This window comes from Vombatus ursinus, unplaced genomic scaffold, assembly GCF_900497805.2.
Source record: "Vombatus ursinus unplaced genomic scaffold, bare-nosed wombat genome assembly UNPS02010769.1, whole genome shotgun sequence".
NCBI lineage: Eukaryota > Metazoa > Chordata > Mammalia > Diprotodontia > Vombatidae > Vombatus > Vombatus ursinus.
In genome coordinates this window covers 3719707-3737533 of record NW_020950547.1, presented here as the reverse complement: position 1 = coordinate 3737533, position 17827 = coordinate 3719707, and the positions used below count along the sequence as shown (strand labels likewise).

Genomic DNA, 17827 nt, shown 5'->3' with positions numbered 1-17827 from the left:
GCTGCACTAGCTTTGCTTTAACTAATTATCAACATAAAGAGGACTGGAGAGGAGATCCCTGAAGAACTCTTGGTGTAACATCCTTGAGTTTTACGGATGACAGAATGAGGAAAGGGGTTTGTTTATTACTCATCCTTGATACTGGTGGGTGCTAGCGGGTGCGGGGCAGGGAGGAAGGATGAGGCATGTCTAAAAGATGGTTGACTTTCACCCTTCTCTCCCCTGAAATATACCTTCCTTCTTATCTTCTTCTTGATCTTACTCATCTTGACCTTTTCTCCATCACTTGGGGCATCTGTGCAAACAGAGCAAGAAAAGAAGATGAGGTGGGGAGAACTGGTCCTCTAGAATCAATGATCTATCCCTGGACATGAGTTTTTCCACAACCCAAATGGCCCCCAGAGTTCTCAAAAGAAGCCATAGTGGCTTAGGTCACAAAATGCAGAAGAGGAGACCAATCTGAGTAGTTCAGCTTCAGAAGCAAGTGGAGCCACCTTTGTAACTAATCAGCTTGGTGTTAAGAGATGGCATTTTATTAGGAAAAAGGGGGAAGATGGGGAGAGGGAACAAGCATTTACATACACCTACTAGGGAGAAAGGTACTATGCTATGCACCTTATCACAACAACCCTGAGAGGCAGGTGTTGTTATTATCCCCCTTTTACAGATGAGGCAAACAGAGGCAAAGTAACTTGCACAGGTTCACACAACCATGGGTCTTCCTGACTCTAGGTCCAGCAATCTATCTACCTAGCAAGATGGGCTCTTAAAGTAGGGCAACCTGTGGGAGAAAAAGGGCAGCAGAAAGACAAGACAAGGAAAGCATTTCCCTCTGCTCTCTTTGGGGCAAACATCAAAGATTTAGGTGACCCTGATATGCCCCAAGTCCTAACTTAAGTCATGCTACATCCTTTATCCAAAGCAGACAATTTCAGATTCTTTGGCTGGGCTTCAGATGAATTTTTCTCCATTGATAGTCCTAAACATCCCCCTAAAAATGAGACAGTTTTCTAAAATAGTAATTCTTCTAGACAGCATATGCAGCCTCTTAGAAGATATGCTTTTCATATAAAGTTTTCTCTCAGGCACAAATTAAAAAAATTTATATAAGACATTTAATAAAAATCCAGTTATCACCTCCTAAGTCTCATTAAAAAACTCATCTATTTCAAGAGTTTTGATGAGTTTTCTTTGGGAAGGCCAGTATGCATGAGAGGGGTCAAGTTAGCAGCCCAGGAAAATGCCAATAGTAATGGATTTTGAGGACAGGTGAGGCAGGGAAGTAGGTACCTTTTTAGGAACAGCCAAAAGCAACAACTTAAGATAAAGGAAGAAAACTGGCTAGGCTAAGGGACTTTACAGCCACATCACAAGGAGGGAGAGAAGGTAGAGACATCTGTCCCACAAGCACCTTGGAAACCCCAGACACTAAGCAGTAACTCAGGAGTGCTCACAAAGGGGTCTGGCCCCAGTGAAAGGGGGAGTGGGGGTGGGGGTGGGTGACTACCCTTACCTGTAACTTCAAGCCTCTTCAGGAGTCTGGTATCTGTCTTGCTCAAAACCTCAGTGATTTTGACTTTGGGGGGCCGCCCACGTCCTCGTTTTACTTTGGGCATTTCCTTGGCTTTGGCCTTCTCAGTGTTGCGGGGACGACCTCGCTTGCCAGTGATGGCCTGGATGCGGGAAGGTATCTCCTCTACTGAGAGCTGTACCCATTTCAAGCCCTGGAGTAGGAAGAACAGCTGGACTGAAGTCATGATGGGGAGGATGGGAAAGGAGCAGGCATGACCTTCATGCTGGTGATGTGGCTCTTTGATCTTGCCACCCCAAGGCCACAGACCCTCCAAGCCTGGTTGAACAAGGCTGTGGACCAGCTTAAGGACACAAAGAACTGTACCTCAGGGGTATCCCGTTCTTCATAGAAATCTCCAACAGGCATCCTAGGGCTGAAACTGAAATGTTCCCGGCGAACGTGGTGGACGACATTTCGGCTCAGGTACTGCGAAGAGAATGAGACATTTCTGAAGATTATCAGGCCTCCTCTGGTCCCCAGTGACTGACTTTCTACCACATTCCCTCGGGCACAGTAAAGGTGTGAGTATGTGTGTGTGTGTGTAGGTGAACTTCTACCTGCCCCGAAGAGAATCAGTGACTGCTGTATTATTACCTTAATCACTTCTGGAAATTGTTTCATCCTCTTTCCACAGGGGCCATAATACCACGTCTCCCCCTGCCACCGGTGGCTGCCCTTCTTTATTCGCACCTCTCTCCGCCATCTGTCATGGAAGCACATGGCCCCTACCACCACGTCACCCACCCTCCTGCACCCCCCCCCCCCCCCCAGCACTGAGCAGTAAGCCCTTTGTAACCCTTTGTCTAACGGCAGTGGGGGGCAGAGCCCAAGATACCAGCTAGTTTAACCCATTCATTTTACAGATGAGGAAACCGAGGCTCAGAAAAGTTCAGTGACTGACTTCAAGTCACACTAGTGTCACCATCCCACTACAGTAGTGTCTAGATGCTAAAGGGTCATAGAAAGGAGCTTCAAGGACATGCTGCCATCAGCTCAAAAAGAGGCTAAGCCAAGAGGGACTTTACTTCTCCTCTTCCAGGTCAGCCAGCTGAGACTCAGGCCCTATAAATCCCCTTCCTGGAGTCTTACAGGTCAGAGCTATTGGGATTTAGAAAGAAAACTGGAGGCATGATAAAAAAAAGGAGAAAGGGAAAAGGGCATTGACGTAGTCAGGCAGGAGAGAAAGCTCACTGCTGCCTTGAGGCAATGACTCAGGGGACAGGGCTTGGTTATGCACTCTGCATTCGGAGAAGCATCACTGCTAGCAGCCAGCTGAGCCTTATCTTCCAAACAAACTTCCAATCACAGCACAGGACTGGTGACCCCATGGAGCCGAGAGGAGCAGAGGGAGCAGGGGGAGCATGGGGAGCATGGGGAGCAGCCAGCTCACTCCCTTTAGTCTCCTGTTCCTTCCCCTACTCCTCCACAGAACTCTAACCAGCCACCAAAATCCACATCTGCTGCCACTCCACCCTCAAAGCTGCCTCAGCCCAGCCTAGCTGGATGACTCAGAGATCTGGGGCCACCTTCCGGGCCTGAGGGAGGAGCCAACTGAGCCCCTTGGGCAGAGTTAGCTGTGGGGGTGGAGGACAGGCTACCACGTGGTAAGGAAGAAGGAGGGGCAGGGAAAGGCACAGGAAACCTAGTCTCTCATGGCAGAAAATAAAATGTTGTAGACATCTGCCTTGACCCCACCCCAATCTATTTGGCCTGGAGTATCCAGGTTTAGAAACTGCCCCCTTCTCTTGAGTTGTTCAAAATTAAAGACTTGACCACCTACCCATGCTGAAGGGGAAATCGAACCTCTTCTGGGGTGGCAATCCGTCTCCGAAGGACATCTCCTGAGGGGAAAAGTGGGCATACCAGTGGGAAAACTGGTAAGACAAGTGTATGGAAAAAACACAGAACTCAAATGTTAGGAATGCTGGGTTTAAGCCCTAGCTTTTTGCTACTTCTTCTGTGACCTCAGGTAAGTCATCTCCTCCCTCTAAGACTCATTTTCCTCATCGTAAAATTGACAATCTTAGCCCAGAAGAAGGGATGAAGCTGGGGACCAGGCTGTTCAAGCTGTCAGATGTGTAAGCTGTATCAGCTGGTTTTGTTACCTGTTTTTCTTTGTTACAAGGAAAGACTCACCTGGGGCAGAAAGGGATGACTGTGATATAAAAAATAAAAGCAATCAACCCTCTTCTTTTGTTAAGGATGGTTTCTGAAGTGCCCTCAATCTCATCCAAAGCATGAATGGAAGGCGGGCTAGGCACAGCCAGCTAACCTTGCTGGATAGAAAGGACTGTTACCTGTGATGAGAATGGTCAGAGCCACAGACAGAATGGGATGGTGAGCTCTGAGGCACTTACCATTGCCAGAAGCACCACCTCCCCCCTCAGCCTTGTCTTCAAGGTCAGGGGTGCACCCAGGACCGCTGCTCCTGTCCGTGTCTGTGTCCTCAGGGGACAGCTGAGCTGGGGCTGACTGTGCAAGGCCCGGGGACACAGCTGCCATGCCCGTCTCCACTTCTTCCTGTTCTGGATCACTCCCATTATTCAGCTCGAAACTGCCATCTAGAACCAGAAAGGCCAAAGACTCGACTAAAAAGGGAGGAATGACATCTATCCCCCACCTCCTCATCTCTATGGTTACTTCCTCTTTCATTTCTGGGGATGAAGGGGTATGGCTCCTAGAGGGCCACTGCCTAGCTCGGTGCCTGGTCCATAATAAACACTTAATAAACAGCTTGTTGATTTGACTTTCAGAAGTATTTAACCTGGAGCCATCAGGGTCCTTGGAATCCCTTTCCCCCTTTTGAACCTCATAGCTTCACATTGCTAAATTCTGAACAACGGAGGGATGATTAAAGAGCCAGCTTCCACAACTGCCTCCATGCCCTGTTTCTAACTTCCAACAAGCAAGCTTATCAAAACCTCAATATTTTCCCACAGCCTTTATCAGTCCTTGTATCATCATCCTCCCTTTATTCTCTCTTTACCCTCCCAGCCAATAATCTCCCAGACACACACCTTGTAAAACAGACTCCCCTAGCACAGGAGGTGAGGTGGGGTTGGCAAAGATTGAGGTTGAAGTCTGGCTGTCGTCCGCCAGGAGACTGAAGGCGGTGGAATTGTTGAGGGAAGGGCACTCGAGGGCTGAGATGTCAGGGCTATCTCCGAGGGGCAGCTTGTCCTCTTCACCCACCAGCTCCGAGTCATCCATCCCATAGAGCCCACCACTCCCTGGCTCTGTTCATAGAGGAGAAGAACGAGATATTTAAGCACAACTCTTAGGGCCTGGGATTGCTCTTTCCATCCCAACTGCCAAGGCTGTGAAGATTCTGAGATCAAATGAAAGGACATGTCTAACTGGTTGTTCAGGAGCATGTGCAGAGGAAGCCAGGGAGCCAGCAGCTTTTCATCAACCCAAAGAGCCGTACTTAACTGCTATCTACTCCAACAAGCTGTTCTCACACATCAAGGGGAAGGGACAGGAGACAGTGGTCCAGACAAAGTCTGAATGGGCCTGGACTCCTTGGAGAAAGAACTGTTTCCTCGAAGTTTAGAACATTCCCCTTTTATTAAGTACAAGAACTCAGCTACTTTCTTACAGTTTCCAGCAAGATTAAAAGGTCCCTGTCCAACAGACTGTTTCATCTCGGTACCCTCAGCCAAGAAGGGCAGACAGACCCTTGGGAAATAACCAAAGTCAGCTCCAGCTTGGTCTACCCAAGTATTTCTATTTGTCATTTTTAGACTGCTGTATCATTTAGCAATATTCATGAGATTGGGAGCCTCAAAGTTCCTTGTGCTTCCCCCAGATTGTCAGGGCTCCCCAAGTAGCAGGTGGGTGGCTGTAAAGTGCCTCAAGCCTCCAAGCCCACCTGGAGCCAGTGAGTCAAAGGGCTCCAATGGATCTTCATCAAGGATAGGCGAGTCTCCCAGCTGTTCCGGAAGCTGTGAGGGGTCATCCAGGCAGCTCACTGTAGGGTCAGGGACCAGGACTGAGACCTCTTGGTGCAGTGATTCCACGGAAGGGGCTGAGCTGGTATAGCCACAGATCTTCAATTCTAGGAGAGTCCAGGAGAAGGTAAAGAAACCCAGATCAGAACCTTGGATGAGCTCACTCAACCTGGAGCAGGCAGAACAGCTTTAGCAAAAGGTCACTAACTCTGGGCAAGCAGAGATGCCCGACAGCAGCTTCACCTAGGGCAGGGCAGAATGAGGTCATAGACAGACCTCAATCTCATGTTCTTAGAAGAGTTTTTCATCTAGAGGGAACAAGAGACAGAGAAAGCAACGACTTGGTTCTGAAGAGAATCACTTTGGCACTTAGCAGCTGGGAAGAGACAAGGGTAAGCCAGGTTGTTATTATGGTGAGAGTGGGGGGGACATGGCAGGAAGGACGGGTTACCTCATATGTACACATATACCCAGTGAAAAACGACAGATGGGATGGAGAAAAGCAAACAAGCAAGACACTGAGCTCTGGGCTGCTCCTTTCTCTCCCCTGAATGCCAGCTGATCACAGAGGCTTGGCAGAAACTGGGAAGGCAAGCTGACCACCTCCTTCAGGAGGACTGCCTGGCTGGCCCTGTGACCTGTGTTCCTGGGATGCTGTTTCACCCTCTTCAGTGCCACATGCCAAACCCCCTCCATGGCTTTCTGATGAAGGCACTTGCAAGGATTCTTGGGGTGGGAGGGGTGGGAGAAGGGAGTGGTGGTTCCTGGCTTGCCCACCTGCCCTGCCCAGGCTGCCGGCTCCTCGTGAGCTTGAAATAATTCGACCTCCTACTCTTGAGCAGCCGCTACTGCCACAAGAACACCAGCCGCCTGGCTCTGCTGATCACCAACATGCAAATCAGCCTCCACTGCAGAGCGGGAAAGACGGGTTCTTCTTGCCTCAGGAACAGGCCACAGCCCCAAAGCCCTGCTTCTCTCCCTCCCCTCCCGGGCCCTCCCAGCCCATCCCCGTACCTGGCTGTTCTCCTTCCAGCTCCAGGCTACCCACCAAACCAGTGCCATTCTCTGCCACAATGGGGGCTAGCTCCTTATCGGCTGCCTCACCAGGATGTTCACCGTGTTCAGGATCCTGGGAAGGTGCAAAAGTCTGGACACTGGAGCCCAGCATGGGAGAGGGTGGCGAGGAGGTGAAGAAGCCAGGGGGTCCATTGGATATCACCTCAAAATTCTGATCGGGGAAAGAGTCATATAGTTCTTGTGAGTCAAAATTGAGTCCCATGGGACTCTGGGTGCCATTGGCCCAGAACTCTTGGTTACCAGCCCGCAGGTTAGTGTTTTGACTTGGGGGTGAGCCCTGCCGGCTGCCCCCAATGGTGCCGTTGAGTGGAGGATATTGTCTGTGGCCTGAGAACTGGGAGAGAAGGGGTGGATCTTTAAGGTTGCTGCCAGTACTGGCAGGTGGATATTGCGGATAGTTCCAGAGACAGTCATAGGCCACGCTGGGGTGATGGAGGTGGGAAGTGCCAGAGGAGTGGGGAGCAGAGTTCAAAATCCCTGAAGTAGTGTGAGATACAGTAGATAAGCCATTAACATTCACATCACCATTCAAACCTGTGAGAGGGAGGGAAAAGAAAGGCATCAGTTATCTCTCACCAAGATGTGCCTCCAAGTGCCTGCCAAAAGAGCCCCACACCGAGAGCACTGCCTAAGGGGAGGGGAGACAGGAAGGGGGGATTTCCCCTCTGCTATATTTGGCCTCCTGTCTCCAGGGAACGCCATACCCAGATACTCCTGGCTGTAAGCATAGCAACTACTGCTGAGGGTGCTGTGTTCGGGAAGCACTGGGAAGTGGGGGGCTGGGGAGCTCTCAGCTTCCCATGGGAACTACCAGAAGGAAGGTGGCTGCTCCGCATGTTCAGCACTCTATTTTTTAATATAAAGCTACAAGATTCCCCACAGTGACCTCTATTTCTCCTCACCCCCAGAAGAACCCAGCAGTCACCAAAGGGCCATGTTGAGTTCGCTGCAAGCCCTCAGAATCACTGCTGAGCTCACTCTTCTCCTCCCTAGGCTGGACTGTTCATCCCTCCCCCTCCTGCCTGGCAGGAGCAGCCAAGCCGTCAGTAGGGACAGGCTCCACCTCAGCAGCACATGCAGATCCAAGCTAAGAATAGCTTTTTCAGTCACCCCAGCGACAAGATCCCAGCTCAGAGGGCTGGGCTTAGCCCCTCCTCACAGCCACTGGAAGGGAATGAATGTGCAGGGGAAGAGGGGGGAATCTTCGTGACCAGTGATGTAGACTCCAGCTCTCACTGCCAACAGGCAGGAAAGCTGGCAGCCCAGGAGCTGGAGGGGAGGCAGAGAAGAGGCACCAAGACAGGCAGGTGAGAGGCCCTTCAACAATGGACCCTGCAGGAAATTCTGCTCAAAGACCCCTCCACAGAGGGGAGGATGAGAAGATGGGCACTAGGATCTCTGTCCTTCCACGAGAGGCACAAGGGCTTCTCTCTGCCTCCAGTCCAATTCCCTTGGATCCAAGGAGGATTACAGGCACTTGGCAGGGTTGTGGTGCAGAGCAGCTGATCAGCCAAATCCAGGCAAAGACCTGATCCTAGCAGCAAGACTTCCATTCAGAAGTATACACCCTTAATGAGGCACCAGCTGAATACTGAAACCCTCCCAGGGTTTGGGATGGACACAGGAGCTCAAAGCTTCTACTTTTTCTCCATGCATCTGTGTGGGTCAGGTAAACTGGGGAGAATCGAGAAACTCATCTCTCCTATCCCAACTGCCATTCAAAAACAAAAACCAAAAACCAAAAAAAAAAACAAAAACCCACCCAGTAGGCAGAGCTTGTCTCTATATCCCCCACCCCCCAACTAGCTATCATTCAATGGATTTAGAGCTGGAAGAGACCTTAGAGGTCATAAATTCCAACCCCTTCAGCACCGAGGGGAGGAAACTGAGATACAAAGACCGAAACGACTTGTCCAGAACCACTGTGAAGAGCCCCAGGACAGGCACTATTCTGCAAAGGGACAGAGCCACCACAAGAACAGCTTGAGATGGAAAAGCCAGGAAGCCTTCCTCAGCTTCCTTCCCACCGAACAAATCAGACAAATCAGAGGCCTGACATTATTGCCTCAAACACAAAGCCACCTGGAGCACTGATGGGACCCTACTGCTTCCCGCTGCCCTCCTCCTTTCGAGCAGCTAGCACTCTACTGGTGGACCCCTTTCCCTTTGGCAGGAGCAGGCTCAGGAACCCACACTAGTATCAAAGAGGAACCAAATCTCCCATAATTTGCTCTGAAGGAATGAAGCCCCTCCCCTGCCCAGGCAATCTCACCCTCACACTCACTTTTCCCTTGCTGAGAGAAGTTCATGGGAGACCCGTTAGTGTAGAGGCCCTCCCCGGAGGGGGAGGGTTTCAGTCCTGAGGCAGCAGGTGCAGGGGGAAGGCCAGTAAAGTTAAAATGGTCATTTGCCTCCATTTCTGTAGGAGGGGAAAGAAAAAAAAATACTGGAGGTTAAACAAAGTCATGTCACCTGGAATCTACCACCTACGTACTTCCTGGGGAGAAAACCTCCCTCCATCTACAGTGTACTCACTTGCCTCCCACTTCAGCACTGCCAGAGAAGGAAGGAGTAACAATGTTGCCCCCTCCCCCCATCACCACCACCAGTGCAAACCCCTGTTAGAAACAATCTCCAAAAGCCAATTCTACTTAGGGATGGAACATGAAAAGCTGGCAAGAGAAGCCATGATGCCAGAGTAGGAGAAGACCCTTTCATTAGCTCCAAGCCCAGCTCACACTCCTCATCTCAAAGATCTGCTTTATCCACAATATTTTGGTCCATCCCACTTCCCTTTACAGTTCAAGGGTAAAGACCAGAGCCATAGACACAATCTGGGAAGATGATGGCAAAGCACCTCTTTTTCGGGGGGGAGGTGAACAGGGCCGGGGTCTATTGGAGTGTCAAAGAAGATTAGATAATCTGACAAATGACCATGCTGTATGTTAGAATACCAACTTCAGCTAAAACAGAGCTTTCTTGGTTATCTTGTCCACAATCCTAGGAAAGATACTACCAAACTGTTAGGTCAGAAACCTGAAAAGGGAACAACCAATTTGCCAGTATTTTAGAAGATGTGAATTGGGCGGGAAAAGTCTATCCTAGAGCAATGAGAATTTTTATACCTGGAAGAAACCTTAGATATTATCTAGTCTAAGCCTCTCGTTTACCTAAGGCTCATAGAGGTCTAGACTTTGAAATGACTACGTGGACTCAAACGCAGATCTTTTAACTTCTTAGATCAGTGCTGTTTCCCTAATACTCCCTTCTCATGTGAAGATTCCCTACCCCAGAAAATGGGGTAGGAGATGAAAATGGTCTGCTCTTCAAGACCGTGGAGAAGTGTCGGGGGGGGGGGGGGGGGGGGGGGGGGAGAACACCATTCTAATATGCCTACAGTATACAGTAGCTTTGGTGGCACAGAAAAGGTTTTTTTTTTTATTAATTTATTTTTAGCTTTCAATATTCACTTCCACAACATTTTGAGTTCCAAATTTTCTCCCCATCTCTCCCCTCCTCCCACTCCAAGGTGGCATGAATTCTGATTACCCCTTCCCCCAATCTGCCCTCCCTTCTATCGCTCCCCACCCCCTTCTCTTATCCCTTTTCCCTTCTATTTTCCTGTTGGGCAGGATGAAAAGGGGTTATATCTTATAAACTGTTTAAGTGCTATAGGTATGTTTGTGGTGGGGAAAGAGGTCTTTTTATCCCATCATTCACCATAACATTATCTTTTTCTTAAAGACAATGAGGCAGAGAACATGGGAAAGTGAGGATTCTGAAAATGTTATTTTAATACTTCAACGATCTGTTATTTCACCTTTGTACATTTGCCCTCCACAGATACAGGCTGAAAAGCCCTTGTATCCCATAGCATTCATGAGTTTCTGGGCCTGATAACGCACTTCCCAAGTCTGCCTCCAACTCATACACATGCTCACTAACACACTGGGCCCCAGCTTGCAGTCTGGCAGGTAGTGCCACAGCTTTCACTCCACTAGTAAAGTCTTTGGGAACCCAGGATCACCTCCTCCAATTGGTCAAGACCTTGAAGCAGGACTTTCATGAAAAATGAAACAAATAAGTTTAATTCTAATGGAAATCCAGAAGAAAAAGAGAACAGAGGGAGGAAAGAAGAAATAGGAAGGAAATAAGAGAGAGGTTTAAAGGTTAGAAAAGAACAAAGAAGAGAGAGAGAGGAAGGCAGGCATTCAGTGGAGGACTGGAAACAGCTGCTGGTAAAAGCCAGCTTGCTCTGACACACTGATGCAGTCTCTATTGGCACTGGCATAGAGTAACTGAATGGGGAGAGAACACCCAGTCTACTAATGCAAAGAAAAGAATCCTCAAGACAAGTCAAACCTAAACCATAACTAAAGCAAAGGAGCCCAAGAATATCACAACACAGGTTCCTTCTGTCAAGCTCCTAAATGTGTCAATAAGTAACACTAGTGATTTTTAAAATATCCTTAGCACACAGTCTAAGCACCAGAAGAACTCAAAAGCGAGATGGAATTTTGTTTTGATCTAGTTTTATTATACCCTAGCTCCTAAGTAGGGCTGTTTCTCAGAGCTCGTACCATTCAGCTACAGAATTCAGGAAGTCCATTTCAGGGGCTGGAGATTCCAAAGGCAGGGACTAAGATTCGAACTGCTGACAACAAAGCCCATCACCTTTTCTTAACCACCTTTATAAACTGTATTTCTCTGACTCTCACACACATCAAGTACATACGCTGGGCTCCTCCCTCCTCTTCTTCACTGACAGGCAACAGTTCATTTTCCCATTCCCTCATCCAAATCCCCAAGAAACTAGTGACCTTCTTCCTGCTGCTCTGGGAAGGCACAGCATTTCCTGTTACATAAATTAAACATTAAAAAAAAAATATGAGCAGCTGCTCATAGAAATCAGATAAAAAGAAAGGAAAGGAAATTATCTGGTGTCCTGGAGCTGGACATTCCCTCCCCACCAACTTCTCTGGACAGCTCATTATGACCAACATTACTTCATTAAGGAGATTTTTTTTTTTTTAGGAATATAAAATTCTCTGACTGTATACTGATCACTTTTATACTGTGTGGTGTAGACAAGGACAGATGCTGATGTTAGGTCTGAAAGGCTATCCTATTAACTGAAATACCACTGTGCCTGTAAACGGACCTCCCAACCAAAGGGGAAGGGGGGGACCGGGTCCCCTTAGCCAGACCCTCCTTACTTATGATTCCTTTATAAATCCCAGGTTTCAAGACTATGCTAATGGAACCCAGAATATAGGGATACGAAGGCTACTTAGCATCAACATCCCTATCCAAGATGACTTTTGCAACAAAAGCCTGAAAGTAATTTTTTTCTTCCTCTCTAGAACCAGTATGTAATTGGGGGAAAGGGAAAGGGGGGGGGAGGAGGGTGCAGAATAGGGGTGTTGACGGAGAATTGGGCAGAGAAGAAAAGAAAATAAAGCAGGGAGGGCATCTCCCTTTGTACTATCAGGATCACAGCCAAATGACTGCAGAAATCAGTCAATGTCCAACTTTCAGAAAAGCATCCTGCAAAAAGAAAAGTCCTCATGACCAGGAAGTGAAACTAGGTAAGCACCCTGCCAGTATGAGGCCTATGCAAATGGGTCATTTAAGAGGGCAAGAAGTTTCATTTCCAAGAGTTATGGAACATTGTCCCCTAAAACAGAAAGCAGAAAAGCAAACCAAAGCCACCAAAGCCCTGAAAAGCCTGCCTTCTTAAAACAGTCATTGCTCAGGTGGCCAATGTTAGAATACTAGGGTGAAAAGGCTGGCAAAGTACTGAAAGAGATATTCAGAATTCAACAAAGGTTACACAGCTACCTACCATAACCAATCCTGACACTCAGGTCTCCTAGGGCCCTTCCAATAATAACAACAATAGCAGTAGCATTTATATGGCACCTACTATGGGCCAGGCACTGTGTTCAGCATTTTAAGAAATATGATCTCATTGGATCCTCACAACCACACTGAGAGGCAGGTGCTATTATTATTCCCATTTTACAATGGAAGAAACTGAGGTAAACAGAGGTTAAGTGACTTGCCCAGGATCACACTGCTAGTGTCTGAGGCCTGAATTTAAGCTCAAATCTTCCTGCCTCCAGGCCCGGTGCTCTATCCATTGTGCGCCTTGGGGATTCCTTCCTCCCCTTAACCCCTAAGACACAATTACAGCTTAAATATTCCTTATTCTCAACTAAAAGTGCTTCCCTATTCCTCAATAAGTCCCCAAATTATATCAATGGGGTCATCTTTATAAGTTACAGAGATTAGGAGTTTCCCTTCTTTCTCTCACAGTAAAAGGAAAATTCATCTGATGGGTTGTAACCAAGCTTTTCAACTACAAGCAACCTTGGTCAAGACTCTGTGTAACAATCCTCTATATCTGTCCTGCTTCAGCTGCCAGATCCCAATACTAAAACTGGCAGTTCACTGGCCTATTAGAGGTAGGTATGGAACAACTGTCACATTGCCCCCTCCCCCCCCAACCAGATAGAAAAGAAACCCTAAAGATGAAGAGCTTACATTCATAATCCCTAAGGCATTAGGTAAAGACTGCTTTGACTTTTCTATCTAGAAACTCTTTCTGTGCTGGGCTCTATTCCTCACAGCTGCAGGCTTCCAAATACCAGAAGACTCAAGATGCTCTGTCCCCAAGATAGGTTAGTCAAGCCCCTCAGCTCTGGGCCCCAACAGAACAGGGCTTGCTTCCTCCCTGACTCTGACTCAGGCACAGCACATGATGTGTGCCAAAGTGGGTTCTCTTTACCCAGCTCCGATCCCTTAGCAAATCCCAACTAAAATTCTATTTGTTACAGGAAGCCTCTCCCAACCCCCCTGAATTCTAGTGCTTTCCCTCTATTACTTATCCTGTATATAGCTTGTTTACATTTATTTTGTTTCCAAGTTGTCTGCCACATCAGACCGAGTTCCTTGAGGACAGGGACTATCTTTTGCCTCCATTTCCCCATCACGTAACACAGTACCTGGCACAGAGCAGGTGCTCAATTAATGGTTTTCGATTGATTGAAAAGGGGAGCTTTTGTTTTTAAAGAAGGTTGAGGGAGAGGAAGCAGTTTGTACTAAAAGAACTCCTAAGCAATGTGCCAAGGCCTAGAGACCCAGGTGACTATATCAGCACAGGCAAAAAGTAATTTACCTCTAAATTATGTTACTTCTCATCAACAACCTACTCATCTACTGGGGGTATGGATTTTCTCCAGTCATACTCAAAAGGTTTCAAAATTCAAACCTTGCTCTTTAAAGATGAAAAGTGAAAAAGAAAAGCAAACAACATTGCCAAGTTCTAAGCAAGCTAGCTGGAACCTAGCATGTGACATTAAAAACCAGGGAGCAGACTGAAAATACAAGCTGAAAGCAAAAAAAGCATTGACCAAACAAGCAGCAATTCTGATTCCTAGAGGAAATCAGAACCAAACAGAACTTCCAGCTAAGAACTGCTTAACCTTGGGCTTCACTACTGCACTAGGTGAATGCCTTTGGAAGCACACAACAGCAGAGGTCACCCCAGTCCACAACTCTGCACCTCCCACAGTCATAACCATCAAGATGACCCTCGAACAGGAATGGCCAAGCACTGGAGATTCCCCACTAAGCACACCATTTAATACCATGGTTTGTGAAAGAGACCAGGTTAATCAAAGCTAAACACTTCTAACTTGGGCTCCTAACACCTGGGTTGTGAAACCAATCAACCAAGCCCTCATTTACAGATGCCCAGAGATGGACAAACGTACAGGAGCAGAGCTGGGATTTAGACTCAGATGCTTTCGGCCTCTATCTGCTTTTCACCACCAGAGCCACACAACCCACATCCCACTGTTGTCTTCTGACAGATTTGGGGTTAAGGTAGAATTATCTTTTGACTAAAAAGCCATTCCTAGTCATTATTCCCCCAACCTGCTGGGGATGAATAAAACTAACCTAATGCAGGTTTTTACTGTCAAGTGATTAAACCAAACTTTAGCTGTCCTCTTCTAGGAAAAGGTTTCTGCTTTGCTATAGGTTCTGCTGTCTATATAGAAACATAAAACATAAAGAATTACAACTATTTATATACACTGATCAAGATTTTTTTAAAAAGCCCTTTCCTGCATTTTATCCAGGGCTATGAACTAAGGACATACGAACAAAGGATTATAAATTAAGAGCTAGAATGGGTCTGAGAGCAACCTTTTCATTTTACAGATGAAGAAATCGAGATCCAAAAAGGTCCAGTGACTTGCCCCAAGCCATATGCATGGAGCAGTCTGGGGAGGACAACTTGGAATTGAGTATTTCATCTCCGAGTCATAGAACCATAGACTATGTGGGCAGGAAAATACAAAAGGTTAAGTGATCTGACCAAGGTACAAGGCTAGGGCGCAAACCCAAAGTCTCCAAACTGGGTTCAGTACACTCTTCCCGTAAGACAGGTGGCAATATTCTCTCTTCAAAGCCAGGTTTTCCAACTGCTTAGGAATCACAATGTGACTCTTTAGAGGATGCAAGAGAAGGATCAAAAAACAGTGACACAAAACCAAAGACACTGGTGCTTTTTGTTTTTCTATAGTCTACAACTCACCATGGGATCGAAGGACAAAACAAGCTAGGGTACTCTAGCTTCCTACCTGACTCAGGCCAATTTAGTAACTTTGTGCCTCAATCTTAACCTTCCCCTTGAGAAGAGGTTAAAAATAATTTAAAACTGTTTAGAATTAAAGAGAGGATCAGGACCATACCATGATGTGAATCTACGAAAGTAATCAGTCATTTTTAGGATAGAAGAAGTTAAGGGGTGCAGTGTATAGAGTGCCAGCCCTGGAGTCAGGAGGACCAATCCTGGTTCAAATCTGGCCTCAGACACTTACTAGACAGCTGTGTGTGACCCTGGGCCAGTCACTTAACCCTGTACCCCAGTTTCCTCATCTGTACAATGAACTAGAGAAGGAAATGGCAAACCACTCCAGTACCTTTGCCAAGAAAACCCCAGATGGGGTCACAGAGAGTCAGACACAATTGAAATGACTCAACAATAACAACAAATGTTTAGGATAGAGAAAGGAGATTGTAGAGGAGATATAATAATTGTCTTCAAGTATTTAGAAGATGAATAAAGTCTGTTCTATTTAGTCCTGAGGGCAGAGCTAGAACAATGGGTAGAAGCCAGAAACATGGCAGATTTTTACTTAGGATCATTAGATTATAGATTCAAAGCTAGAAGGGCCATCCCTATTATTTTACAAAGAAGGAAACTGAGGTCCAGAGAGGTTAAATGATTTGCCCAAGATGACAAATGCAGTAAAAAGGCAGATGGAATTTAAACCCCTGCCTGCTTGATCCACTCCAGATCCAGTATTGTTTTCACTATAACACACTGCCTTGACTCAACATTTAGGGCTGTCCTAAAGTGAAATGGGCTGCTTCCAGAAGCAGTAGGCCCCTCCTAAGTGAGTTAACATCCAGTCTATAGTGGATGATGACCCGCAGGAATATTACAGCAGGGACTCCTATTCAGCTCTGGGTTGGATCAGATGAGTTCTGAGGTTCAAATCTAAGACCTCTGGAACACTAAGAAAGGCAATGATATGGTGAAGAAATGTCTTTCTCATTGAAAAGGGCAAATGGAGAGCTCTCCATTTCTATAAATACTAAGACTCAGAATTTCTGAATAATGGAGACTGAACCTTTCTCTGCTTCACTCCTGGTTAATACAATCTCATATGGAGTCAGGATCTACTTTACGAGCATCAGCTTCTAGATTTTCTAGAGTTCACAAGAAAAAAAAGTATTTTTTCCATTTATACCCCTACAAAAACCTCAGAAAACCATCAACAATTTCCCTCCCCCCAAAAAAACTCCTCTAACAAACAGGTTCCTAAAGAATCAACCTAGGAATTCCAGCACAGGCTGAGGAGAGAAGGGCTTAAGACCAAGAAAGAGGAAATAATAATTAACACTGGATAAAGCAATAATCACAACGAAGACATTGAGAAGGAATTCCCTAGTTATGCACATAAAAAACAGGGGGTGAAGGGAAGCAATGCCAGTCAAACAGAAGGGCAGGTATCCAAAGGAAGAAGAAAACAGCTCAAGAAAAACTGATTTTATAGTTCCCAGAATGTCAGAAATCGAAGCAGGTTAATGTCAAGCAGGATGTTATTTTAGTCAGGTTTTGCTGCCTGCCAGACAAACATACACCCACCCCATCCCATACCCCCTCCAAGCCAATATTTTTCTTTTCATTCATTATCTCCTGGACATTTGATCTGGATACCTGCCTCTAGGTGGGAAGGTTGAGGGAAGAAAAGATTGAAATGATGTCTTAAATACCAGGAGAAGCAACTGAAAAAGCAGCAGTTTTCAAGATTCACTAGAGTTTTGGAACCTAATTCTCCCCATCTCCAGATCCTACTCATCTGAGAATCTTGAGACCAAACTATTTTTTAGCCATTTCCCGACTAAGCAAAGGGACCAAAGCACATGGCTTGCCAAAAAAACAAGGACAACAACTTACTGCAATCCAATAGAGACACAAGGAAAGACGTCCTTTATGGGAAGGAGTGTCATATGATACTCGCCTTTGTAATCCTAATTAGTTAGGTTTGCAGAAGGGTGAAAATGGCTCTCTTCTGTCCTCCCATCGAAGATATCTAACTGGCACCGACAGAGGCTGACCTCAGGTCTGGTGAAGGCTGAGAAGATCAAAGCCTGGCTTTCCAAGACTCTTAAACACTCCTTTCCCCAAAGAAATAAATTCCATTCAAAATCAAGTTCCTAAATTTCTAACTCCGGCAGAAAACTTCTCATCCTGCACCCCCACCTCACTGTGGGGAGTCCTTCCCACTCCTCTCCCCCTTAGGGTCCAGAAGATCAAAAGAGAGAAAAGGAAAGATGCTCAAATGCCCTTAATATGAAGACTATTATCAGCCATAATGAAAGTACAGGAAGCTCCCATTAGAGGATGACTGAATCGGCTTTTTTCATATCCTAAGCTCGTCCAAAAGAAGTAAAAAAGAAAAATAAAATAACTTGAAAGGCAATAACAGAAATGTCCCGGAGGTGGGAAACCAGAGATGGACGAGTCAACTGCTGAACCAGACTGGGGCGGGGGGCCGGGGACCCTCGGGGGCGCCCGAGTTGAAGGAAGAAAAGCAAAAGTCAGTGGCAAGGACTCTTAGGCCACATGGTGGGATGGACAGGGCCA

The 17827-nt window shown here is 46.7% G+C and overlaps 1 protein-coding gene across 6 annotated transcripts in view; it reads right to left on the bottom strand.

Moving 5' to 3' along the window:
• Positions 1 to 17827, bottom strand: part of BAZ2A (bromodomain adjacent to zinc finger domain 2A) — a 34772-nt gene that overhangs the window by 10971 nt on the left and 5974 nt on the right. For all 6 annotated transcript variants that reach the window (XM_027854938.1, XM_027854937.1, XM_027854941.1 and 3 more), the window contains exons 2-11: positions 8885 to 9019; positions 6538 to 7134; positions 5445 to 5630; positions 4591 to 4809; positions 3931 to 4134; positions 3354 to 3414; positions 2168 to 2276; positions 1898 to 1999; positions 1514 to 1724; positions 234 to 295 (exon numbers count right to left, since the gene is read on the bottom strand). In XM_027854938.1, the coding sequence (XP_027710739.1) occupies positions 234 to 295; positions 1514 to 1724; positions 1898 to 1999; positions 2168 to 2276; positions 3354 to 3414; positions 3931 to 4134; positions 4591 to 4809; positions 5445 to 5630; positions 6538 to 7134; positions 8885 to 9017 (1884 nt within the window). In that variant the 5' untranslated portion in view covers positions 9018 to 9019. The remainder of the gene's footprint in view (positions 1 to 233; positions 296 to 1513; positions 1725 to 1897; positions 2000 to 2167; positions 2277 to 3353; positions 3415 to 3930; positions 4135 to 4590; positions 4810 to 5444; positions 5631 to 6537; positions 7135 to 8884; positions 9020 to 17827) is intronic.